The sequence below is a fragment of the Podarcis cretensis genome (assembly GCF_951804945.1).
Source record: "Podarcis cretensis genome assembly, chromosome: 7".
Taxonomy (NCBI): domain Eukaryota; kingdom Metazoa; phylum Chordata; class Lepidosauria; order Squamata; family Lacertidae; genus Podarcis; species Podarcis cretensis.
In genome coordinates, this window is record NC_137176.1 from 92,908,950 (window position 1) to 92,935,392 (window position 26,443).

Sequence of the window (26,443 nt, forward strand, 5' to 3'; positions counted from 1 at the left end):
TTGAAACGCATCATCTTTGTGCCGCAAGGCGCAGGATCCTTTGGGGAAAGGCTGGTTCTAATGTTTGTTTATTTCTGTCTCAAGGGACTATCTTAATTTATTTTCTTTTAAATTATTAATTTTATTAGCATTCTCTACACAACAACTGCAAAACAATAACAATAACAATACACAAAACACAAAAACAAGAATACAAAAAAACCCAGAAAACCAAATCCAAACCTTACAAATTAATAATATAAACACTCAAAAGAAAAACAAACATTGAGTTCCACCATCTTAATTTCACATATGTGCTCATGGGGTCTGAACTAGCGGTGTGACGGACTGGGAACAAGACCTTGGGGGGTTATAGCTCCACGAGTATGTCTCCCCAGGGTGTGTCAGCCATGAAAAAAGAACCCAGGAAAGGGATCAGAAATGGAATTGCTGGTCTCACAATGATGTTATGCAAATCTGTGGCGTTGCTGCGTTTGGAATATGGCGTAGTTTGGTCCCCTCACACAAAAAGGATGTTGTGGAGTTGGAAAATGTTTAGGAAAGGGCCACCAAAAATTATCAAGGGGATAAAATGACTCACCTATGGAGAAAAGGTTGCAGGGGAACTGAAACCTTATGGGGGGGGGGCGGGTTCAGGGAGAGATTCAGGATTCCTCCCTGTTTATTTTACGTATTTAACAAAATTTATATACTGCCTGGCTGTTGGTGTTTTTAAAAAGCTCTCTGAGTGGTTTAGGAACATAGGTTTACAAAATAGATTCTCCATAACAAGGTTAAAAAGGTGTGTAAACATATTCTAAAGATGATGGAAATAACCAGGAGCTAAAGTGGAAGAGCCCATGAACCAATTTGGTTTTTGCAATTCCCACCCAAACCTTCCTTCTTTTTGCAAAAGAGTAAAGAATTGGAGCTGAAGTGATAGCATCCATTTGTCCTCCAAGATTAAAATCTTCCTTCAGGATCTCTTAATGCAATCAGTTGTTCAGCTGGACCAAATCAGGCCCACAGCCCAGAGGGTTCCCATCTCTGCAGTAATGGCCAGCAGCTGCAGAAATGAGGAGCTCTTAATTGTTGTGGGCGGCCCTCTGACAAAGACTCGTTTCACAAAGAAACTATAGGATGCTCTCCTGGAGTTTTGTGCATGCAGCAAAGACCAACAACCTACAGGTGAAACTCGGAAAATTAGAATACTGCGGAAAAGTTCATTTATGCCAGTAATTCCACTTAAAAGGTGAAACTAATATATGAGATAGACTCATGACCTGCAAAGCGAGATATGTCAAGCCTTTATTTGTTATAATTGTGATATCATGGCGTACAGCTGATGAAAACCCCAAATTAACAATCTCAGAAAATTTGATTATTAAATGAAATCAGCAAAACAAGGATTGCAAATAGAGCAATATTTGACCTCTGAGAAGCAGAAGCATTCATATGTACTCAGTACTTGGTTTGGGCCACTTTTGCATCAATTACTGCCTCAGTGCGGCGTGGCATGGATGCATATTCAGTTGAATTACTGAAATAAATGAACTTTTCCATGATATTCTAATTTTTCGAGTTTCACCTGTAGACTGCTTTAACAGAGAATTCACAGGGGCTTTAATGGGTTGTCCTGGAACAGATGTTAAGCTAACTGGTCGGTAGCCTCCCGTATCCTCCCGGGATCCATTTTAAAAAACGGAGTCCTTTTCTCCCAGTGGCCAACCATTGATTCATGGCATTGTGCAGTTGGAGGGGACCCCAGGGGTCATCCAGTCCAACCCCTGCAATTAATAATAATAATAATAAGTTCTATGATTCTGACATCTGGCCTCCTTCCTCTGCTTCCATGCCCATAATAATAATAATAATAATAATAATAATTAATAATTAATAATAATTTATTATTTATACCCCGCCCATCTGGCTGGGCTTCCCCAGCCACTCTGGACGGCTTCCAACACAATATTAAAATACAGTAATGCATCAAACATTAAAAGCTTCCCTAAACAGGGCTGCCTTCAGTTGTCTTCCAAAAGCAATGCAGGAATCTCAGCTAAGGCGCCCAACCTCTGCTTAAAAACCTCCAAGGAAGGAGTGTGTATCACTTGGGAAGTCTGCAACCAAGACCCGAGTGCAAGGGCTTTCTCCCCTCCTAAAATTGCCGGAAGCTGACATTCAGAGGCATATTAAGATAGATTTCAGGGTTCCTTGTAATAGCTGTGCTCCCCCTCCAGGAGTTTGTTCCGATCAAAAGCAGGTGAGACAAACTCCTGGAGGAGAATGAGGCTATCAAAGGTTACCAATAGCAATGATTTTTCAACATCAACTCTGTTGGACTGGTCATGTTGTGCGGATGCCTGATGATCGTCTTCCAAAGCAACTACTCTATTCCAAGCTTAAAAATTGAAAGCGTAATGCGTTTAGAGACTCTCTCAAGGCAAATATTTAAAAATGTAGTATAAATACCAACAATTGGAAAACACTGGCCTGCGAGCGCTCCAATTGGAGAACAGCCTTTGCCAAAGGTGTCATGGGCTTTGAAGACACTCGAACTCAGGACGCAAGGGAGAAACGTACTAAGAGGAAGGCACGCTTGGCAAATCCACACCATGATCAACTCCCACCTGGAAACCTATGTCTCCACTGTGGAAGGACGTGTGGATCCAGAACTGGCCTCCACAGTCACTTAAGGACTCACTGTTAAAACCGTGCTTATGGAAGACAATCTTACTCGGCTACGAGGGATCACCAAATAGAATATTCTAAGGCACGGGTAGGCAAACTGAGGCCCAGGGGCCGGATCCAGTCCAATCGCCTGCTAAATCCGGCCCGTGGACGGTCTGGAAATCAGTGTGTTTTCACATGAGTAGAATGTGTCCCTTTTATTTAAAATGCAACTCTGGATTATTTGTGGGGCATAGGAATTCATCCCCCTCCCGCCAAATATAGTCCAATCCCCCACAAGGTCTGAGGGACAGTGGACCAGCTCCCTGAAGAAATTTGCTGACCCCTGTGCTAAGTATTTAAAGGTAAAGGTAAAGGGACCCCTGACCATTAGGTCCAGTCGTGGCCGACTCTGGGGTTGCGGCGCTCATCTCGCTTTATTGGCCGAGGGATCCAGCATACAGCTTCCGGATTATGTGGCCAGCATGACTAAGCCGCTTGTGGCGAACCAGAGCAGCGCACAGAATTGCCGTTTACCTTCCCGCCGGAGTGGTACCTATTTATCTACTTGGACTTTGACGTGCTTTCAAACGCCTAGGTGGGCAGGAGCAGGGACCGAGCAACGGGAGCTCACCCCGTCGTGGGGATTCAAACCGCCAACCTTCTGATTGGCAAGCCCTAGGCTCTGTGGTTTAACCCACAGCGCCACCCGCTGTAGTTGCATGTAAACTACCATTGTGCATCCTCTTCCATGTCTCCCCTAAGGAATGTTAAGCATAGTAGGAAAGGATCTATTAAATCAGTCTTATCCTTCCTTCACTCATGCTAGGAAGTGATGTAGCAGAGCAGACTCCCCTCAATATAGCTTGGAAGCTAGTTTGCAGATTCGTTTGAATCTCTTAAGGTAAAGGTAAAGGGACCCCTGACCATTAGGTGCAGTCGTGACCGACTCTGGGGTTGCTGCGCTCATCTCGCTTTACTGGCCGAGGGAGCCGGCGTACAGCTTCCGGGTCATGTGGCCAGCAGGACGAAGCCGCTTCTGGTGAACCAGAGCAGCACACAGAAACGCCGTTTACCTTCCTGCTGGAGCGGTACCTATTTATCTACTTGCACCGGTGTGCTTCTGAACTGCTAGGTGGGCCGGAGCAGGGACCGAGCCCCTCTATGTGAGCAATTCCTCAACAGCAAAAAAAAAAGGAAGAAGCTGAGATGCAAAAATGTTGGGTCTGGCTACCTCTTCGCACTTCACGGGATGAGGAGAGATGTCTTGCGGTGACACCTGGCACAAAAATATTTCAGATATTTGCCCATCCTTCTCTTTCTCTCCCCTGCGCACGGTTCGCAGCTTTCGAAATATCCCTTTCCCTCCTGTCGAAGTGAAGCAAACTGTGCAGTCCCCATTCCCACCCCACAACCCCGTAGCAAAGCTTTGAACATAAATGCACCCATTTTCCTGAAGCTTATAATTGCAAGGTGAGGGCTCTGTGGGGAATGGTATTCCCAAAGGCAGGACAGAGATCTCCCATAACGCCAGCCCTATGGCCTCATCTGCCATCCTGTATATTCCACCACAACACCATAGTTTGCTGCGGAGTGAATTTGTCTTTATTTATAAAAATATTTACATCCTGCTATATCTTTTTTTTAAAAAGACCAGTTTACAACAATATACATTTTTTTAAAAAAATTGAAACTTAAAAAATTTAAACCAGAGACCACCACCTTACTATTATGCAAATATGTTTTCTTAAGGGCCTGACGGCACAGAAAAAGTTCAGTTTGAAGTGGAAGGAGCCTGCTGAATCTAGTGGCAGGGAGTTCCACAGGGCTGGCTGGGCCGATGACACTGAAAGTTTGGTTTCTTGTTGGGGTCTGATGATCCTCACCAACTCAGGAGGTGGCCAGCAACGCTCTTGCGGATGATCTCAGCGGTTTGGGATAGAAGGGTTCAGGCGATCCCCGAGGTAGAATCGCAGAATCATAAGGGACCCGAGGGTCATCTAGCCCAACCCCTGGGACCAACGTTGTCCCCCCCCCAACTTTTTCCTTTTATTTATTTTTTAAAAACTTGCATTTCTAAAGACAGACTTGCTACCAGCCATTATTCTCAGCAGTTGACCAGAAGGTCTAAAGCAACAAGCTCTTCTCTGCATCTACTTCTAGAGTGCCAATTGATGGGAAAGTTCTGTGATGCAGTAGAAGCTTCCGATTATTAGGTGCCAATTGGCGTAAAGGTCTTTGGAGGTGATCACAGTCCTAGGACTTGAGAGACTGATTGGTGGAAAGATTTGAAGGGGTGAGGGTGGGGGAGATCTCCAGATTCCAAAATGTTGATTGGCCAAAAAGTGCCAGGGTCCTCCTGGGGCAGTGCCAGGAGGAAGCGACTGTTACGTTTGGGCATTGCACTCTGTCTCTGCCAGACACTCTCTAACCAGCACCCGGGCATGAATACCGTATTTTTCGCCCTATAGGACGCACTTTTTCCCCTCCAAAAATGAAGGGGAAAACTGTGTGCATCCTATGGGGCGAATGCAGGCTTTTGCTGAAGCCTGGAGAGCGAGAGGGGTCGGTGCGCACCGACCCCTCTCGCTCTCCAGGCAGCTATCCGCAAGCCTTCGGAGCCCTGTGGGAGTTCTTGCTGGGCTCCGAAGGCTTGCGGATAGCAGCCTGTTCTGGGGGCTGGGGTCAGGGGAAGCTCGGGCTTCCGCCGCCCCCAGCCCCACAAGCTCTGGGAGTGACGGCGAGGTTGCACGCAATCTCGCCGCCTCTCCTGGACCTGTTTTGGGGGCTTCCCCTGCCCCAGCCCCACGGCTAAAAATGAAGCCGCACGCAACCTCTCCCGGCTGGAGAGGTTGCGCGTAGCTAAAGAGGAAGCCATGACAGCCAGCGGGATGGATCCCGCTTGCCGTCTTGGCTTCTTTGCTCTTTGGGGCTTGGGGGGAAAATAATTTTTTTTCTTTATTTCCCCCCAAAAAACTAGGTGCGCCCTATGGTCCGGTGCGCCCTGTGGAGCGAAAAATACGGTAATTCCTCACGTCAGCCTCTCCATAGCACACTAGCTGCCTGCATAGGCAGGTTGAATCTCCCTGCCCGTCTCCTCAGTGACGGAAAGCAAGTCTGTGTCTGTGCTCTGGGAGCCTTGGGCACCTGGGGGCGTCATAGCCTGCACGTTGCCCATCGAAGGGGGCCCAAAATCGTTGAAGAGAGGTCGGAAGGGGGCAGAAGCTTCAGAGATCATCCCCGACTCTGCGCTCTCTGGTGCTGGCTGGCCCGCCTGGGACCAAAGTTGTCGAGGGCTTTGTAAATCAAGACAAGGACCTTGAACCTGGCTCAGCAGCAAAGGAGCAACCAGTGCAGCTCCTTTAGCAAGGGAGTTCAATGTTTTCGCTGGAAGCTCCCGTCAGCAATCGTATCGCGGCTTAGGAACCGGGTCCAAGGGCAGCCCTATGGAGAGCGCACTGTCCAGCCTCGAGGTTCCCAGTGCACCAGTGGCATAGCGTGGGGGGTGCGGGGGGGGCGGCTGCACCGGGCGCAACATCTGGGGGTTAGGGTTAGGGGGCGCAAATCCATGGGTTAGGGAGCGCAAATTACTTGCCTTGCCCCGGGTGCTGACAACCCACGCTACGCCACTGCAGTGCATGGACTATGGCTGTCCAGGAATGGCGAACCAAAGAGAGCTGGGCAAGATGGCACCTAATGGAGGGAGACTGGAATTTCTGTTTCGATTTCTCCGGTGAGATCTGGAACATTTGCAGTTGCGAATCCTGGGTGTTGGAGAGATTAAGCCATGATGTGTCCATGATGCGTCCAACTTTCTTTTCAGAGAGGCAAGTGGTCTGGGGACAGCAGCGCTTCTCCTGGCTGCTGGCCAGGCTGGTAGGGGGCCACCACCGTGCTCCGCAGAAAAGGCCCCGCCACGCTGGCAACTGGGAACACGATGTCGGCTGGCTGGGTCATCCAGGCGTCGAAGACGGTCTTGTTGGGCGGCATGGCTTGGTCCAGGTCAAGCGAGAGCCCCGAGGGATGGGCCAGGGCGGCAGGGGGCCTGGGCAGCAGCTCCCAGTACCCCGGGGGGCTTGCGAAGGGCAGGGGGCTGTAAATTGGCAGGCCCGGGACAGCGGCAAAGGCGGAGAACGGAGGCGGGTAGCTGGGGGGAGCCACCACGTTGGGGGCCACGCACTTGGTGTACGAGGTGGGCAGCTGCTGCAGGTGTGGCCCTCCGGCCCGTGGGGCATCGTCGGAGTCCGAGCTGCTGCTCTCGGGGTCCTGCAGGACCCGGGGGCGCTTGGCCAAGCTGTGGGGCGCGTGCGCCTTCTTGGGCCTCGGCCACCCGGCTTGCCTTCCGTCGGGGGACAGGGACCCCAGGGAGGAGAGGCTGCTGGAGGAGGAGAAGGAACGGAGGGCTGGCAGGCGGCTGGGGGGCCGCCAGGCCAGAACTGGGGGGCCTGTGCAGACCTGGTAAATGGGGACAGAGCCCCAAGCGTCTAGGGTGGCAGAGGGGCTGTGGGGCAGCTTGGGGGCTGCCCTGGGCTTCCCGCTCAGACCCACGTCCTGGAAGTCGCTGAGCAGGGTGTCGATGCTGATGGGACTGTTTTGGGGGGCTCCTTCGCTGGCTGGGAATGTCCTTGCGTCCTCTGGGGTGGGCATGTTCTGGGGGGCCGGGGGTCTACCGTTGAGTGGCCAGCCGTGGTACACATAGGGGGCCAGGTCGGCGGCAAACGCCCGCTCTTCCTGGCGGGAGATGGGGGTGTTTTGCAGTTTTAGGGCCTCCGGGGGAATGCGGTTCACGTCCACAGTCCAGAAATTCCCCTTGGCTTTGGGCTTGGAGGGGTCCTTCAGCACCTGTGGGATACGGAAGGGATGAGGTGCTTTAATAATAATAATAATAATAATAATAATAATAATAATAATAATAATAATTTTTTATTTCTACCCCGCCCTTCCCGGTTCAGAAACCGGGCTCAGGGCAGCTAACAACAAATTTAAGACACTTTTAATTATAAAAGCAGCATAAAATACAGTATAAAAACATGAATAACAATAAAATTCAAAAATCAATTTAGGGGAAATAAGCATTAGATAATCCCCAGGGCTAGCTGGCTGAATTGGTCCTACTTGGGCCAGTGAGGAGGCCAGGGGAGAATGAGCTGTGGGGTCTCAGAGCGGGTGATCTTCATAAAAGGGGAGGGGGAGGGAAGGAAGGGAATAAAAGATCAGGCTAAGTTCAAATTAAAGGCCAGGCGGAATAGCTCTGTCTTACAGGCCCTGTGGAAGGAGGTTAAATCCTGCAGGGCCCTAGTCTCATGGGACAGAGCTTTCCACCAGGTCGGAGCCATCACTGAGAAGGCCCTGGCCCTGGTAGAGGATAATCTAACTTCCTTAGGGCCCGGGACCTCTAAACTGTGATTATTCATGGATCTTGGTGTTCTGTTGGGAGCCACTAAGAGTGGCTGGGGAAAATAATAATAATAATAATAATAATAATAATAATAATAATAATAACCTGATGCTCTGCAATGATGCTGTCCGATTCTGGCCCCTCTTGAAGCGCAGGGTCCCCTTCAGACCCCAACCCTCCCTCCCTCCCTTGCGCCCCACACCTCACCTTGTAGAAACAGTCATTGGAAGACAGGTTGTGGCGGATCGAATCCTTCCATCCCTGGTAGCCTTCCTTGAAGAAGGGGAAGAGGGTGCTGATTTCTTGGATGATCTGAAAAGAGCAGGAAGCAAATGTGAAAGGATTCCTCGCTGGTCAGTGGGCACCGATCCCGGACAGTGGCCCCTAGAAACGCAGGCAATACTGGGAGATGATATATAATCAGTTGAAAAAAATGTTGAAATATACATTTATAAAGAAACCAGAAGCATTTCTATTGGGCATTGTGGGGAGTGATATAAATAGAAAGGATAAAGTTAATGGACTATGCAGAATTAGATAAACTAACAGGAAGGATTCAAAACCGGTGAAACCAGAAATTCATGGAAGACTGGAGTAAATTTACGGACTATTTGAAAAGTAATTGTGAAGAACAGACGACGTTTGTAGGGTTGCAAGAAATTTTGTGAGGAGTATTATTAGAAGTATTGTAAAAATGGATAAGGGGGAGTATGATTTGCTAAGAGATGTAAAGGCAATATAAAGTTAAGAAATGCATAAGAAGTGGTGAAAACGGTGGATCATCAGAGGTGCTGATGGAAGTCCAAAAAGATTGTATAAGTGATAAGCTTTGTGGTACATTTTATAATTTATATGTTAAAATTAATAAAAAATATTATATAAAAAAGAAAAGAAATGAAACGCAGGCAATACAACTCTTGGGGAGAACGACTCTGGATTCTAGGATTCTGCAATATCCTTCTGGAGGGCAGGAGGCCAGAATCTGGTAGAGAGCGCCATCTGCTGGAATGACCGGAGCTCTGCCACGCAGCTGACCGGGTGACCTTGGGCTGGCCAGCATCTCCAAGCCTTACCCGCCTCGCAGGGTTGTTGTGATAAGAGGGTAAGATTGGCTGCTTTGAGCTCCTTGGAGCAAAGGTGGGAAATAAACCAAACAAATAAATTGATTCCTGCGAGGGGGAATGGCTGGCCCAAGTATATATTGGATCAGATACAGCATTTTATATTTTATATATTTATATCTGAGGGCGAGAAGGTGGGACAGTGTTCTCGAAGCTACCAGCATGAGTTTGACCAAACTGCGGGAGGCAGTGGAAGACAGGAGTGCCTGGCGTGCTCTGGTCCAGGGGGTCACGAAGAGTCGGACACGACTAAATGACTAAACAACAACAACAAGCCAATATTATAAATACAATCATCTCAGCTCATTAATACCATGTTAATTTGAATGAATTCTGACAGCAGTAAATATGTGATCTATAGTTTTTTCTTCATGAAGTTGGTAAATAAGGTCGTATTGCTTTTTTCCAGCCAACCCATAACTGAATGTGCTCTATAACCTTAGACATTTCTGCAATATTCCAGCATGTTTTCACTGTTAATGTCATGCTAACATTCCTCTTTGTGGCAATTGAAATTTCTGTAGATGCTGAGAGCTTCATACTAGCTCATAAATATATATTTTTCTCACTACATCATTCAGATAACTTGATAAAATCACTTGAGAGTGCAGAGATTTTGTAACCTAATATTAGATCGCATGTGTGGTTATAATGCATAGTTAACCTTTTTTTCCAGAACAAGTTAATTGAGAAATTAGAAATCTGCTGTATTAGAAGAATTAGAATTTTATTATTACGGTCACAGACCAGTTCCAGCTCACTTACAATATCAGGGAAATCATAAAACACAACAGGAATACATTGAATTGCAGTTGGATATAACAGAGACAATTCAGATATAGCTGCAGTTAAAAATATATGAAATATGAAATGAGTATACCTCTAACCCTGATCCATCCTGCATTCTAGAGTCAAATACCGCATACTTTAATATGTAACATTTAATAATATTTAATAATGATTTCCTCTTATCTCTTGACAGATGGTTTTGACCCAGGCAAATATAAAATGCCGTATCTGATCCAATATATACTTGGGCCAGCCATTCCCCCTCGCAGGAATCAATTTATTTATTTGGTTTATTTCCCACCTTTGCTCCAAGGAGCTCAAAGCAGCCAATCTTACCCTCTTATCACAACAACCCTGCGAGGCGGGTAAGGCTTGGAGATGCTGGCCAGCCCAAGGTCACCCGGTCAGCTGCGTGGCAGAGCTCCGGTCATTCCAGCAGATGGCGCTGTCTACCAGATTCTGGCCTCCTCCCCTCCAGAAGGATATTGCAGAATCCTAGAATCCAGAGTCGTTCTCCCCAAGAGTTGTATTGCCTGCGTTTCATTTCTTTTCTTTTTTATATAATATTTTTTATTAATTTTAACATATAAATTATAAAATGTACCACAAAGCTTATCACTTATACAATCTTTTTGGACTTCCATCAGCACCTCTGATGATGCACTGTTTTCACCACTTCTTATGCATTTCTTAACTTTATATTGCCTTTACATCTCTTAGCAAATCATCCTCCCCCTTATCCATTTTACAATACTTCTAATAATACTCCTCACAAAATTTCTTGCAACCCTACAAACGTCGTCTGTTCTTCACAATTACTTTTCAAATAGTCCGTAAATTTACTCCAGTCTTCCGTGAATTTCTGGTTTCGCCGGTTTTGAATCCTTCCTGTTAGTTTATCTAATTCTGCATAGTCCATTAACTTCATCCTCCATTCCTTATCGACGGTAACTCTTCTTGCTTCCATTTTTGGGTCAATAATATTCTTGCTGCTGTTATTGCATATAAAATTGACTCTGCAATTCTGTGATAACCTAAGTCAGAGGTTTCCAACCAGTGTGCTGTGCATAGCTGTCAACTTTTCCCTTTTCTTGCGAGGAATCCTATTTGGAATAAGGGAATTTCCCTTTTAAAAAGGGAAAAGTTGACAGCTATGGTGCTGTGGAGGGACGCGGGTGGCGCTGTGGGTTAAACCACAGAGCCAAGAACTTGCTGATCAGAAGGTCGGCAGTTCGAATCCCCACGACGGGGTGAGCTCCCATTGCTCGGTCTCTGCTCCTGCCAACCTAGCAGTTCGAAAGCACGAAGTGCAAGTAGATAAATAGGTACCGCTCCGGCGGGAAGGTAAACGGCGTTTCCGTGCGCTGCTCTGGTTTGCCAGAAGCGGCTTAGTCATGCTGGCCACATGACCCGGAAGCTGTACGCCATCTCCCTTGGCCAATAAAGCGAGATGAGCGCTGCAACCCCAGAGTTGGCCACGACTGGACCTAAGGGTCAGGGGTCCTTTACCTTTACGGTGCTGTGGCACCCTGGGGTGCCTTGAATGATGGTCAGGTGTGTCCTCTGTCCCTCCTTCCTTCCCTTCCCTCCCTCTTCTAATGTCTCCCAAAGACTTGCACAGCTGCGGGATCACATTCACCCGGTGCTCTACCAGCTGCACTGGCTCCCGGTGGAGTACAGGATCAGGTTCAAGGTGCTGGTTTTAACCTTTAAAGCCCTATATGGCCTAGGACCCTCGTACCTACGGGACCGCCTCTCCTGGTATGTCCCACGGAGGACCTTACGGTCTTCAGACAAAAACATCTTGGAGGTCCCGGGCCACAGGGAGGTTAGGCTGACCTCAACCAGAGCCAGGGCTTTTTCAGTACTTGCCCCGACATGGTGGAACGCTCTGTCCCAAGAGACTAGACATCTTTCCGCAGGGCCTGCAAGACAGAGCTGTTCCACCAGGACTTTGGCCAAGGCACAGTCTGACCACCTCCTTTGGTCATCCTCATAGAACTCTAGCCCAATGGTTGCCATGAACGTGTTACTTCTGACTTTCGCCGCTCGCGCATGCGCTCAAAATGACATAACGTGCATGCGTGGAAGCGACAAATCGCAACCCGCGCATGTGCAGACGCGGGTTGCGTTTGCTTCCTTCAAGATGTGAACACGGCTCCGGAACAGATACCGTTTGTATCCAGAGGTACCACTGTATTTTAATTAAATGATTGTGATTTTATGTAAACTGTGTTACTTTTATTGTTGTTAGCTGCTCTGAGCCCAGCTTCGGCTGGGGAGGGCGGGATAGGAATAATTTTTATTATTATTATTATTATTATTATTATTATTATTATTATTATTATCATTATTATTTGCAGCAGCCCTGATCCTGCCATTGCTGGCTCCCAAGGTAAGGTGCTGACCTCGCTTTTACCTTTGGCCAGTCTCCGTTGGGCCACTAAGGCTGGGGGCATCCTCTGCCCTGTGGGGCAGCGTGAGGAACCCCCCTCTATTTTTTTTGGGGGGGGGAGCAGCTTAGAGACCAGGGGTGGCAGCAGCGGCTGCCCAAGGGACTCCCAAGAGAGGGGAGAGGAGAGTAACCACGGGGGGGGGGGCAGGTTTGGAAAAGGGTGAGGGGCTGCTGACTCTGCAAGCAAAGGGTGACCTAACTGGATGCTTATGCCCCCCCAGGGGTGCCACAGAAATAATGTACAGTGGACGCTCAGGTTGCGAGCGTGATCCGTGTGGGATGCATGTTCGCAACCCGCAGCTGCGCATGCATTGGTTGCGATTTGGCACTTCTGTGCATGCACAAAGCGCAATTTAGCACTTCTGCACATGTGCGACCACCAAAACGTGGAAGTAACACGTTCCGGTACTTCCAGGTTTCAGCGGTCCGTAACTCAAAAAAAACCCGCAACCTGAAGCAGCTGTAACCCCAGGTATAACTGTAGTTGGTTCAAAGGAGCCATGGACTCAAAAAGGATGAAAACCTCTGGCTTAATTGCATTCCCCACCAGAGATGGAAGAGGATGCCCCCTTCTGGGCAGCCTCTGCAACTGCAAAGGGAGAGACTCATGGAGTCGAGTCCCCCAGGGGTGAGATGCCAACAATGGGCGAATTTTAGCATAGACTCTCCATTTCCAGCCAACACCAATTGAAGCTGAGAAACCACCAAGTTCCCTTCAGCACTCGGTCAACTTCAGACTTGTCCCAGATCCTGCACTGGAGGGGGGTGGACTAGATGACAGCAGGAGGGACCCCTTCCAACTCTACTATGATTCATATTTAATAAAAATTATTATTATTATTATTATTATTATTATTATTATTATTACCCCGCCCTTCCTGGTTCAGAAAACCGGGCTCAGGGCGGCTAACAACAAATTTAAAATATTTAATTGATGCAACAACAAACAGCATAAAATGTGAATAACAATAAATTCAGAATTCAAAAATCAATTTAGGGGGGAAATCCATCCAATAAACATTAGATGATCCCCAGGGCTAGCTGGCTAAATTAGTCCTATTTATCATTTATATTGGTCATCAAATTGTAAATAAGAGAAGCTGTACTTTGTAACGATGCCTTATGAAGAACGGCTAAGGGAGCTGGGCATGTTTAGCCTGGAGAAGAGGAGGCTAAGGGGTGATATGATAGCCATGTTCAAATATATAAAAGGATGTCACATAGAGGAGGGAGAAAGGTTGTTTTCTGCTGCTCCAGAGAAGCGGACACGGAGCAATGGCTCCAAACTACAAGAAAGAAGATTCCACCTCAACATTAGGAAGAACTTCCTGACAGTAAGAGCTGTTTGACAGTGGCATTTGCTGCCAAGGAGTGTGGTGGAGTCTCCTTCTTTGGAGGTCTTTAAGCAGAGGCTTGACAACCATATGTCAGGAGTGCTCTGATGGTGTTTCCTGCTTGGCAGGGGGTTGGACTCGATGGCCCTGGTGGTCTCTTCCAACTCTAGGATTCTAGGATTCTATGAATTGTAACTGCCTGCCGTTCTCAAGCTGTGGGTCCCCAGATGTTGTTGGACTACAACTCCCATCATCCCTGAGCTCTGGCCTTGCTAGCTAGGGGGGATGGGAGTCGTTGTTCAACAACATCTGGGGACCCCCAGGTGGAGAAAGGCTGGATCTGAAAGGCCTCGCAATCGACTCCCAAATTAGGGAGCCCAACACCACCACCCTCTTTTGAGCATCGCTCTTGTGGCTTAGGGCCCTCGTATTTACGGGACCGCCTCTCCTGGTCTGCCCCACAGAGGACCTTAAGGTCCATGAATAATCATAGTTTAGAGGTCCCTAAGGAAGTCAGATTATCCTCCACCAGGGCCAGGGCCTTTTCAGTGATGGCTCCGACCTGGTGGAATTATCTGTCCTACAAGACCAGGGCCCTTCAGGATTTAACCTCCTTCTGCAGGGCCTGTAAGATAGAGCTATTCCACCTGGCTTTCAATTTGAACTTAGCCTGATCTTTTATTCCCCTTCCTCCCCTTTTTATGAAGATTCCGCGCTCTGGGATCCCACAGCTAATTCTCCCCTGGTCTCCTCGCTGGCCCAGATAGGACTAACTTAGCCAGCTAGCCCTGGGGATCGTCTAATGTTTATTAGATGGCTTTCCCCCCAAAATTGAATTTTGAATTTATTGTTATTCCCGTTTTATACTGTATTTTATGCTGTTTTTTGTTGCATCAATTAAGTGTTTTAAATTTGTTGTTAGCCGCCCTGAGCCTGGTTTTCTGAACCGGGAAGGGCGGGGTGTAAATTAAAAACTATTATTATTATTATTATTATTATTATTATTAAGCAGCTGTACCTGCCTCTCACTGCCAGAAATACTAGCTTCTAATAATTAAACGTTTCCTGCAACACACGGGCCGGACTAGATTGACCCTTGGCAACTCGACAATTCTATGAGTCTCTTAATTTCTTTTCTGGGATAGCGGTAGAGGATGCCTGGAACAGGAAACGGAAACCGTATCTCGCCTTTGTCCCACGTTGAGATCCAAAGCTGGCTTCCAATGTTAAAAAACCCTGTTAGGTAACCCTGGCCCACCTAATAATAATAATAATAATAATAATAATAATAATAATAATTTTATTTATACCCTGCCCTCCCCGGCCAGAGCCAGGCTCAGGGCAACTAACACCAATAATTTAAAATCACAGTAAAAACATAATAGGGGGAAAAACCTGAATTTAAAATACAGGTTAAGCTCCTGAAGGTAATGGGGGCCCTTTCTATGTCCAGCTGTCCTTTGCCAACAACAAACTGTCACTGTTTTTTTGTGTTGAATAAATGCTATATGGTAATTGATGGACCTCATAGGTATCTCAAGCCATTTGCATGCAACAAAATACTCGTATTTTATCAGAGCAACTGTTGAACTGAAATACAATACATCCAGGTTGTTTTTTCCTTTAATTTTTTTGGGGGGGCCCTAAGCTATAGCTTGTTTAGCTTATACCAGGGGTCAGCAAACTTTTTCAGCAGGGGGCCGGTCCTCTGTCCCTCAGACCTTGTGGGGGGCCGGACTATATTTTTTTTTGGGGGGGGGGGAATGAATGAATTCCTATGCCCCTCAAATATCCCAGAGATGCATTTTAAATAAAAGCACACGTTCTACTCATGTAAAAACACGCTGATTCCCGGACCGTCTGTGGGCCGGATTTAGAAGGCAATTGGGCTGAATCCATAGCTGTCAACTTTCCCTTTCTTTAAGGGAAATTCCCTGATTCCGAATGGGATTCCTCGCAAGAAATTATCTCTTTCAGCTTCTGCCTTCTGGAAGAAGGTACAGGGTTATAAAGACCAGGACTAGCCGCCTGAGAAACAGTTTCTACGCAAATGAAATTCTGGTTCTAAATGCAGCATAAAGAGTCTCTTTAGTATATTGTATTTTAAAATGGGGTTTCAGAGTTTTTAGCGGGTTTTGGATGTTTTATGTAGATTTCCAATTTCATTGTTCTGTATGGGACAATGACAATAAAGATATCGTGAAATTTACGGCATGTAATGCCCTAAGAGAGAATATTATGAAAATGATATACAGGTGGTACATGACCCCAGTCAAGCTTGCAAAAATTTATCATTTGCCCGATAACAAATGTTGGAAATGTAAAGAGACTGAAGGTACATTCTTTCACCTTTGGTGGACCTGCCCAAGGATCAAGGCTTTCTGGGAAATGATCTATAATGAAATGAAAAAGGTATTTAGATATACCTTTCTGAAGAAACCAGAGGCCTTTCTCCTGGGCATGGTTGGCCAATTGGTGTCAAAGAAAGACAGAATTTTTTTTATGTATGCTACAACAGCAGCAAGAATACTCATTGCAAAATATTGGAAGACACAAGATCTACCCACTCTGGAAGAATGGCAGATGAAGATGATGGACTATATGGGACTGGCAGAAATGACCGGCAGAATCCGAGACGAGGGAAAAGAGTCGGCGGAAGAAGATTGGAAGAAATTTAAAGACTACTTACAGAAATACTGTAAAATTAATGAATGTTAGAGCGATGTTGGGCAGAAATTAAGTGGTTTCCAGCTGTAATGTTTAAGAGATATGAAAAGAAAAAAAAAGGTTTAGAAATAAGTAAAAATTAATGGTGAGGATTTGCTGAACTAACAATTTGAATTGGAATACAAGAAGGGGAGGTATGAGGAGGTCTGGAAAATAAGTTAAAAGAAAATAAGTAATGGAAATTCTATGTGTTTTTAATTATTTTTGTATTTCTGTATTTTTGTTATTTTTTCTTTTTATTTTACGTTGTATTATTTTTTGAAAACTTTAATAAATATCCTATAAAAAAAGACAATAAACATATCGTATATCGTAAGAAAAGGGAAAAGTTGACAGCTATGGCCTGATCCAGCTCCTGGGCCTTAGATTGCCCCCCATGGTCTTCAGAGTTAGGAGAACTGGGGGGGTTCATTGAGTGGGGAAGCTTAGGGTCTGGATGGGGGGACCCAAGAAGCCTGTTATCTCCCCAGGCATCTGTCAGCTGAGCAGGCTCATTCCTCCTACTGTATGTAGTGTAAATATCTTCCCCACATCATCCATGGGTCAGAGATCGGTCAAGCCAGATGGGGATTAGCGCCTGCAGGGTGCAAATTGCTTTGGTGGAGGGGAGAGGAATGTTGCATTGGAATCAGGCAGCATCACTGGAACTCGCCTCCCTGCTGGTGCCCTCTCTCTCCAAGCCCTCTCAATTGTCTCCCAAGGCATTTGCCCAGGAGATCCGCAGGGGCATCGAATCGAGTGATCTGGGTCAGGCTGCACACTTACCGGAGAGTAAGTCCCACTCAACTTAGTGCAGACATCACAAGAGCAAAATCCAAACTTTGGAAGGAAAGAAACTTAATCAATACAGTGGTCCCTTGGTTCTCAAACAAGGGACCCTGCTGAAAAAGTTTGCTGACTCCTGCTGAAGACTATAAGCAAGATCCAGGATCAATTTTACAGAGGGACCTTCCACAAAGCGTTGCCAAGAGGCAGTCCTTGACTCCCAATAGCAATGGCCAAGCCCGACCCCTTGGGTCGAGGGCCTCTGAGAATGCACAGAGTGCCTATCAAACGTATTTATTTATTGCATTTGAGCCCACCTTTCCGCTAAGGGCCTCAAGGTGGCCACGTCGTTCTCTCCCTCCTCATGTCATCCGCACAACAGCCCTGTGAGGTAGGCTCAGCTAAGAAGGAGCAACTGGCCTTTGAGGCCACATCCAGTGAGCTTCACGGCCAAGGGAAGGGGATTCGAACCCTGGTCACTGGTGGAGGAACACGATCCTGATGGGGTGCCATTGCGGCCGCCCCCAGCTCCACCACTGATCCTGGTCTCCCACTTCCTAGTCCAGCGCTCTAACCATTGCACCACCACTGCCTTTCCAATTTCTAAACTTCACCCTGCACCTTGTATGCTGCCCTGTTTTTCAGTCACAATATATTCTGGTCCTATATTGCACGAATGAACCCCTTGCTCCCCCCCACGGATGGCCGTCGCTCCTCCAAACTAGTATTTCCCCAGAATTACACCCATGGCTGTAATTCAGAGGCATAACGCCCACTCTCATCGCCTTCAAAGGACTCTCATCCAGCAGCATCGACATCGAGTGGCAGGGAGTTCCATAGATTAATCCTGCACTGAGTGGGAAAAGTATATACCCCCCTTTGTCCAAAATCTGCTGCAGGAAGAACCACAAATTGTAGGCTTCTGGAAGAGGGAGAAATTCTTCTCATGAGTAAACCCACTCAAATTAATGGAGCTAAATCACTCAGGGTCATTCATTTCAATGGGTCTAGCCTGAGGACGACTAATAATAGATAGAACACTTTTTTTTCTGCGCCAAGTTCTCCATATAATCAAAATTAGAATTAACATGAATGAATAAAACCTACCCGGGCTAATTATACTATGATCTTTTAAACTGGGGGAGGCGGGTATGGATATTGTTTGTTACCAGGTTTTGTATTTTTCTGTTTTTATATTGTAAACCACCCTGTGATCCTTGGATGCTGATGTATAAATTAATAATAAATATAACAACAACAACAACAACAATATTTTCTTATTAAAATCTGAATTATTTCACTCCCTCTTTAGTTTCCTCCACCCTGAATTGCACAAAAACCAAACATCTCCCCCCCCCTAAAAAATACTATCAAGGGTTTTTTGGTGAGGATGGCTTCCCCCATTGCAGAGGTGTTGGAAGGGGGGCGGGAAGAGGAGATTCCTAGGTATCCCAGAGGGCTTTTTTATCTTCCTGAAGCAGCTTAGCACAGCTGGGGGGGAGAAACGGGTACCTGGAAATAAATATTCCCTTCAATTTCAGAGATAATAAAGGCTTGGAGCAAGGCATTTTGCTAAGTGGTTTGGGAAAGAGCAGTCCTTAGGCAGATAAGAGCCCTGGTCTTTGAAATCCTAGCCCTAGCCTGACCCCAGGATGATCTAGAATATTTATTTCATTTCCTAAAAGGTATACACTGAAACCCTCAAAGCATCAGTAAGGAAATTCGACAACAATTTTAGACTTCTGGAAAGTTAAAATAGATGAAAAACAGGATTAAATCTCTCATTGCAGAGGGTTGGACTAGATAATTATAAAGTGCCTTCCAACTCTTCAATTCTAAATATCTAGCTGGGCTGGTCTGAACAAAAATGTTCCCATCGGGCGGGCGCTGACAGTGAATATCAACAGGCAGGGAGTTTCAAAGTGTACAGGTGCCACCACACTAAAAGATTGAATTTCTACAAATGTGGGGAGGGTGTTGTTTCGGATCGAAGTGGTTGAATGGGTGCGTATGGGCTAAGACAATCTCTGATGGGTAAATAGGGAGCAATCCTGATTACTTGGACCAGAATGAAGCCCTGGAAGAGGGGCAGGCACTCCCATAAAAACATACGATGTACCAAAAAAAAGCTGCCTTGCTTTTACTGTCCTGCAGGAAACCCAGGAAAGCAGCGATGGTTGCAAGGCAACGGAGCCCATCTCCGCACAAGCCTAGGGATGTCAGAATTTCAAATAAATCCCATCATCCTGAATGATCATAGTGGAAAATAAGTCCCCATGATTTGGAAAGAGTTGTTGTGCTAAGGCAGCCTGTTCTGCAGCCTTTGAGGGATGAATTAAACACCAGTTGAATTGTGAAGCTCCACAAGGATCGGGCCCAGCTATTCCAGCATCACAGAAATTGGGACAAGTATCCCTGCAAGTAGGCTCAGGAAAGCTCCAAACCTAAAAAAGGTCAAGACAAAATCCTAAGGTTTTCTGGGTTCGAACACATTGCACAAGGCAAAGGATATTAATCCTAGGGCCGCTGAATTCGTAATGGAAGCGAATGCCATTAAGTCCTGAGCAGTAAAAATTTCCCTTTTGACCATAATACATTATCGATCTATTCCAGAATCCTGTTCTCACAGCAGCCAACCTGATGCCCATCGTGGGAAAACAACAAACAGGATCTGAGCACAAGAGTCTTCTCTCTCCTTTCCTGAAACTTCCAGTAACTGCCTCCAGCTGTGGTGGCAAAGCCCAGCCATTCTGGCTAGTAGCCCATGAATTTATCCAATCCTCTTTAAAATCCATACAGGTTGGTGGCCATCTCTGCTTCCCGCAGTTTAACTCTGTGCTGCCTGAAAAATGAGAACTTCCTTTAACCTGTTCTGAATCTCCCAGTATTCAGATTCCTGGGATGCTGCTACAGTTATGAGAGGAGGAGAACGACTTTTCTCTAGGCTCTTTTCCCAGGTCGTGCGTAATTTTACAAACTTCTATTGTGTCGCCTCAAAGGGAGAACCAATTCTAGGAACCTCCCTACACATCTGAAGGCAGCTTTTACAGTCGGATGTATGCTGTAAATTCTGCTGGAAGCTGCCCAGAGTGGCTGGGGCAATCCAGTCAGATGAGCTGGGTACAAGCAATTAATAATAATAATAATAATAATAATAATAATAATAGTAGTTTTTTCTCTAAAGAGTCTCCTTTTTTCATAGGAGAGTTGCTCCATCTGCTCCATCTTGGTGGCCCTTTTCTGCACTTTTCCCAACTCCATGATATCTTTTTGTAGGGACGCCCCCCCTCACCCCCCACCCTTCTGATCATCTTACCTGGGACAATTTGAGCTTCCGGCTTGGAGAGGTCTGGATGGCCAGTGCAATCATTGCTAAATAGGTGTAGGGGGGCTTGGGGTGACGGTGGTAGTTTTTCTTCTTCCTCTTTGCCTTTCTGCCCCCCTCCTTGGCCGGACCCTCGCCCTGCCTGCCACCAGGCTCCTCGGCAGACCCCAGAGCTTCCTTGCCCAGGGTGGGGTCCTGATCCAGGGTGCCATTGTCAGGATTTTGGTGTGGACTGGAGGTGGCAGACATTGCTGCTGCTGTTGCTGCTGCCTCCGCCTGGGAGAGCCTGAAGGGTTGGTCAACTGACCAGCAGGATAAACAGCTTGTTGCCCTAAAGGAGGAGGAAGATTTGGAACCCATTCATGTCTTTATCATGCTGATGATGGAATCTCAGCCTGGAGATGGAGAACCTGCAGGGCAGAAGGGTGTGAGGGGAGGGGCACAGGGGCCAGTTGGCAAACCATTAACATCTGGCTGCTAATCTCTGAGCCAGAGTTGCAGAGCCTGGGTGAGCCCCATGAGATACCTACTGCAGGCATGTAGGTATTTGCACCTCTTGGTAGCAGCGCCTAGTGGTGCTGCCCTTCGCAAGGGCTTGCCTGAGTGGCACGCAAAACATCTGGAGCAGAACCAGGTCCCCGGGCTGAACAGGAACCCACAAATTGGAGGTTTAATTTGTGGCGAGCAACCTATCCAAAGGTCATCAAAGTGGGAAGGGTAGCTAATGCTGCAGAAGACAGAATCGGGATTCAAGGTGACCTTAGGAAATTGGGGAACTGGGGCCCAAACTAACAAAATTGAATTTCCAGAGGGACAAATGTCAAGTTCTGAACTTACAAATATAACATTGGGGACATCCGCCTTACTAGCAGAACATGTGAAAAGGACCATGGGGTCTTAGTACAGTGGTAACTCGGGTTAAGAACTTAATTCGTTCCGGAGGTCCGTTCTTAACCTGAAACTGTTCTTAACCTGAACCACCACTTTAGCTAATGGGGCCTCCTGTTGCGCCACCAGAGCACGATTTCTGTTCTCATCTTGAAGCACAGTTCTTAACGTGAAGCACTATTTCTGGGTTAGCGGAGTCTGTAACCTGAAGCGTCTGTAACCCGAGGTATCACTGTAGTACACAAGCTGAACATGAGTTGACAGTGTGATGCGGCAGCAACCCCCCCCAAACCCCCCCACACTGATGCTATTCTGCATCAACAGAAATCTAGTGTCCAGATCAAGGAAATTCATAGTACAGTGGTACCTCGGGTTACAGACGCTTCAGGTTACAGACTCCGCTAACCCAGAAATAGTACCTTGGTTTAAGAACTTTGCTTCATGAGAACAGAAATTGCGCTGCGGCAGCGGGAGGCCCCATTATCTAAAGTGGTACCTCAGGTTAAGAATGGTTTCAGGTTAAGAACAGACCTCCAGAATGAATTAAGTTCTTAACCCGAGGTACCACTGTACCACTGTATTCTGCCTTGGTCAGATCACACCTGGAAGACTGTGTCCAGTTCTGGGCATAACAATTTAAGAGGGATATTGACAAGCTGAAATGTATGCAGAGGAGGGAAACCAAGATGATCCGGGGTTTGGAAACAAGCCTTGCGAGGAGCGCTTGAAGGAGCTGAATATGTTTAGCCTGGAAAAGAGGAGACTAAGAGGAGATATGGGATCCATCTTCAAATATCTCAAGGGCTGTCACATGGAAGATGGAGCCAGCTTGCTTTCTCCTGCTCTGGAAGGTAGGACTCGAACCCATGGCTTCAAGTCAGAAGAAAGGAGATTCCAACTGAACACCAGGATGCAGTCCTGGAAGGAAGCCCCACTGAGTTCAAAGAGACTTACTTCCGAGTAAAAAGGTAAAGGTACCCCTGCCCGTACGGGCCAGTCTTGACAGACTCTGGGGTTGTGCGCCCATCTCACTTAAGAGGCCAGGGGCCAGCGCTGTCCGGAGACACTTCCGGGTCACGTGGCCAGCGTGACATCGCTGCTCTGGCGAGCCAGAGCCGCACACGGAAACGCCATTTACCTTCCCGCTGGTAAGCGGCCCCTATTTATCTACTTGCACCCGGAGGTGCTTTCGAACTGCTAGGTTGGCAGGCGCTGGGACCGAGCAGCGGGAGCGCACCCCGCCGCAGGGATTCGAACTGCCGACCTTTCGATCGGCAAGTCCTAGGCGCTGAGGCTTTAACCTTTAGCGCCACCTGCGTCCCCTCGTTACTTCCGAGTAGACCCACTGTAAACTGCTCAAGTCACTGTTTCCACATTCCTGATTCTTGCATCTGTGGAAAGCTTTTGTGTGCATTATACTGATGCCTGTTGTGTTTGACTGATGTTTTATGATGAGTGTCCAGCAGGAAGACACAAGATTTACCCACCCGGGAAGAATGGCAGATGCAAGTGATGGACTATATGGAACTGGCGGAAATGACTAGCAGAATCCGAGACCAAGGTGAAGAGTTGGTGGAAGAAGATTGGAAAAAATTTAAAGTTTATCTACAGAAACATTGTAAAATTCAGGAATGTTAGAAGGATATTGGAATGAAGTAATGTGGTTTTAGCAGAAATGATATCAAGGATTAGGTAACAATTGATTTTTTAATTGGTGAAAGATGAGAATGTAAAATTACAGTATATTAAGATAAATTATTAGGATAAAAACAAAGCTGGAAAGGATTTGCTGAAACATCTAATTGAACTAGAATACAAAAAAGGGAGGTGTGAGGAGGTCAAGGAAACAAGCAAAGGAAAGAAAGTTATGTAAAAGTTTGAGCTGTTTTTCTTTTTCTAACTGTATTTTTTCTGTATTTTTTAATTTTTCTTTTTGTTGTTGTTTCTAATTTTCTTTTTGTAATCTTTAAAACTTGAATAAATATTATTTTTTTAAAAAATATGATGAGTGTCCAGCAACCCTGAGTGCAGGAATCAGAGCTGGGGATTCAGTGGTTCTCCAGATGTTGTGGAACTGCTGCTCCCATTTTCATCCCTGACCATCATCGGCCATCGTGGTTGCCTGGAGTTGACACAGAGAGCCAGGGTGCTGTAGCAGTTAGAGTGCCGAACTATGACACAGGAGACCTGGGTTCGAATTCCCCCTCCACCCTGAAGCTCACTGGGTGATCCACTCACTGCCTCTCAGCTGAACACCTCACAAGGTTGTTGTGGGGATTAAAGAGGAGGGGGAGAATTAGATCAGCCACCTTGAGCGGCTTAGAGGGAAAGGTGGGATATAAAAGGGTGAAAGATTTCTGCCTTGCAGGGGGTTGGACTAGATGACCACTTGTGGCCCCTTCCAACTTTGCAATTCTGTGATTCTAAGAAATTTTAAATATGAGTTAGATCCGCCAGAAGCTCTGCTCTGCTCTCCCCGGTCCCGGAAGGATCCTTTTAAAAAGTCCCATATGCTCAGAGACTTTGCGCCTATTCATTGGGGGAGATGGGAAGCCCAGAGCAGTTGTTCTTTAGATGTCCCTTTTATGAAGAGGCATGCAGTGAGACCATTGGTCCCCTACTGGTGAGGCTCGCTGACCTCCCGGAAAAGCAAAAATTTGACCTTCTCCTGTTAGGCAAAGATCATAAGACGACCCAGATGGTCGCCAGATTCTGTGTACAGATCTGTAGGCGCAGACCATCCCCCTGACCCAAACCAGCTCGTTAAGAAAATCCCCAAACACAGTTCCATGGGTGATTCTGGGTCATCTCTCTGCAGTGGCTTATCTTAAAATTTTAAGTGTCTATATGATTATCTCATTTATAAATTTTAAATTTATTGTTGTACATTGTTTTAATTGTTTGTTTTCTTTCTGGGATTGTACCCCCAAGTGTGTTTTATAAACTGGTCTCCGACCGTAATAAATTATCTATTTATCTGAGTTAGATCTGTATGGCCACTCCTGTTATGGGGAGCAAAGAAAGCACTGATTTCTTTTCCTGGAGGGAGAAAGAAACAGACTAGTCTGCTCCCCCCTCCGAATTTAAATTTTGCGTCTGGAGATGCAAGAGACTGGAGATTTTGGCTCAAGCACCCCAGAAGGGGTCCTCCTTTCAGGGAATTATCAGTCTCTTGCTTTCTTTCCTTAGGGAAAGAGTCCTTTTGATTCCTCATCTCAATCCACATGCAGAGAGCTTCAAACACTTGTCTGGCCCCAGAGGGGATCCCATCCTCTGCTTGAGTAGCTGCACTGAATGCCCCTCACAAGCCCCAGGGAGCAGGGAATGGCACAGGAAAGGGCAGACAGGAGCCTGTCTGTCCGTCCGTCCCTCCGTCTGTCTGTCTGTCTGTCTGTCTCTCTCTCTCTCTCTCTCTCTCTCTCTCTGCCTGTCACCCAGACACTCTCCAACTCCACCCAGCCTGCCCAATCCGATCCTCAGGTGGATCTGGCACTTCATATCAAGCTCATACCAAGAACTAACTTAGTTGGTCTTTAAGGTGCTACTGGAAGGAATTTTTTTTGTTTTGATACCCCTCCCCACCTTCTCACTATATAGACTATGGCAGACCAACACGGCTACCTATCTGTAACTGGCACTTCAGTATACCTGAAGGAGCGTCTCCACCTCCATCGTTCTGCCCAGACACTGAGGTCCAGCGCTGAGGGCCTTCTGGCGGTTCCCTCATTGCGAGAAGCCAAGTTACAGGGAACCAGGCAGAGGGCCTTCTCGGTGGTGGCACCCGCCCTGTGGAACGCCCTCCCACCAGATGTCAAAGAGATAAACAACTATCTGACATTTAGAAGACATCTGAAGGCAGCCCTGTTTAGGGAAGCTTTTAATGTTTGATGCATTACTGTATTTTAATATTTTGTTGGAAGCCGCCCAGAGTGGCTGGGGAAACCCAGCTAGATGGGCGGGCTATAAATAATAAATTATTATTAATTATTAATTATTAATTATTATTATTATTATTATTATGGGCATGGAAGCAGAGGAAGGAGGCCAGATGTCAGAATCATAGAACTTGAGAGTTTGCAGGGACCCCAAGGCTGCAGGATCTGATCTCTTTCCGCAGGGCCTGTAAGACAGAGTTGTTCCGCCTGGCCTTTGGCTTGGAATCAACTTGATCCCCTTCCCCTCTTTCCTCTTTCCTTTCTCCTTCTGTGATGGAACTCCTATTTGGGGACTTCCCTGGCTTTTTTCTGGCCCACGTAGGACCAGTCTGGATAGTTGGCCTTGGTGAAGACTTGACGTTTTCATCCCCAAAAAACTTTTTGATTTGAGTTTCTACTGAAATGAGGCTGCATTTTAATGTTGTATTTTTATCTTGTTTTTAAGTTGTAATGGTAACGGTAACGGTAAAGGGAACTCTGACCTTTAGGTCCAGTCGTGGCCGACTCTGGGGTAGCGACGCTCATCTTGCTTTATTGGCTGAGGGAGCCGGCGTACAGCTTCCGGGTCATGTGGCCAGCATGACTAAGCCGCTTCTGGCGAACCAGAGCAGCGCACGGAAACGCCGTTTACCTTCCCGCCGGAGTGGTACCTATTTATCTACTTGCACTTTGATGTGTTTTGGAACTGCTAGGTTGGCAGGAGCAGGGACCGAGCAACGGGAGCTCACCCCGTCGCAGGGATTCGAACCGCCAACCTTCTGATCGGCAAGCCCTAGGCTCTGTGGTTTAACCCACAGTGCCACCCGCGTCCCTATTTAAGTTGTATTTTAATCAACTGTTTTTATACCTGGTGTTAGCTGCCCTGAGGCCTTGGCTGGGGAGGGCGAGGTATAAATAAAAAATATTTATTATTATTATTATTATTATTATTATTATTATTATTATTATTATTATTTTCAGTCCAACCCCCTCCAATACAGGAATCTCAGCTAAAGAATCCATGACAGGTGGCCATCCAACCTCTGCTTAAAAACCTCCAAGGAAGGAGACCTCTGTT

General features: G+C 46.7%; 1 protein-coding gene across 1 annotated transcript; it reads right to left on the reverse strand.

The window, feature by feature from the left end:
* Positions 1 to 6,468: 6,468 nt before the first annotated feature.
* Positions 6,469 to 20,812, reverse strand: FOXH1 (forkhead box H1; the record flags this gene model as incomplete). Its single annotated transcript, XM_079982794.1, has 3 exons — positions 6,469 to 7,491; positions 8,255 to 8,359; positions 20,555 to 20,812. The coding sequence occupies 3 exons, from the start codon at positions 20,810 to 20,812 to the stop codon at positions 6,469 to 6,471; spliced, it is 1,386 nt and encodes a 461-aa protein (XP_079838920.1).
* Between the last annotated feature and the right edge of the window lie 5,631 nt (positions 20,813 to 26,443).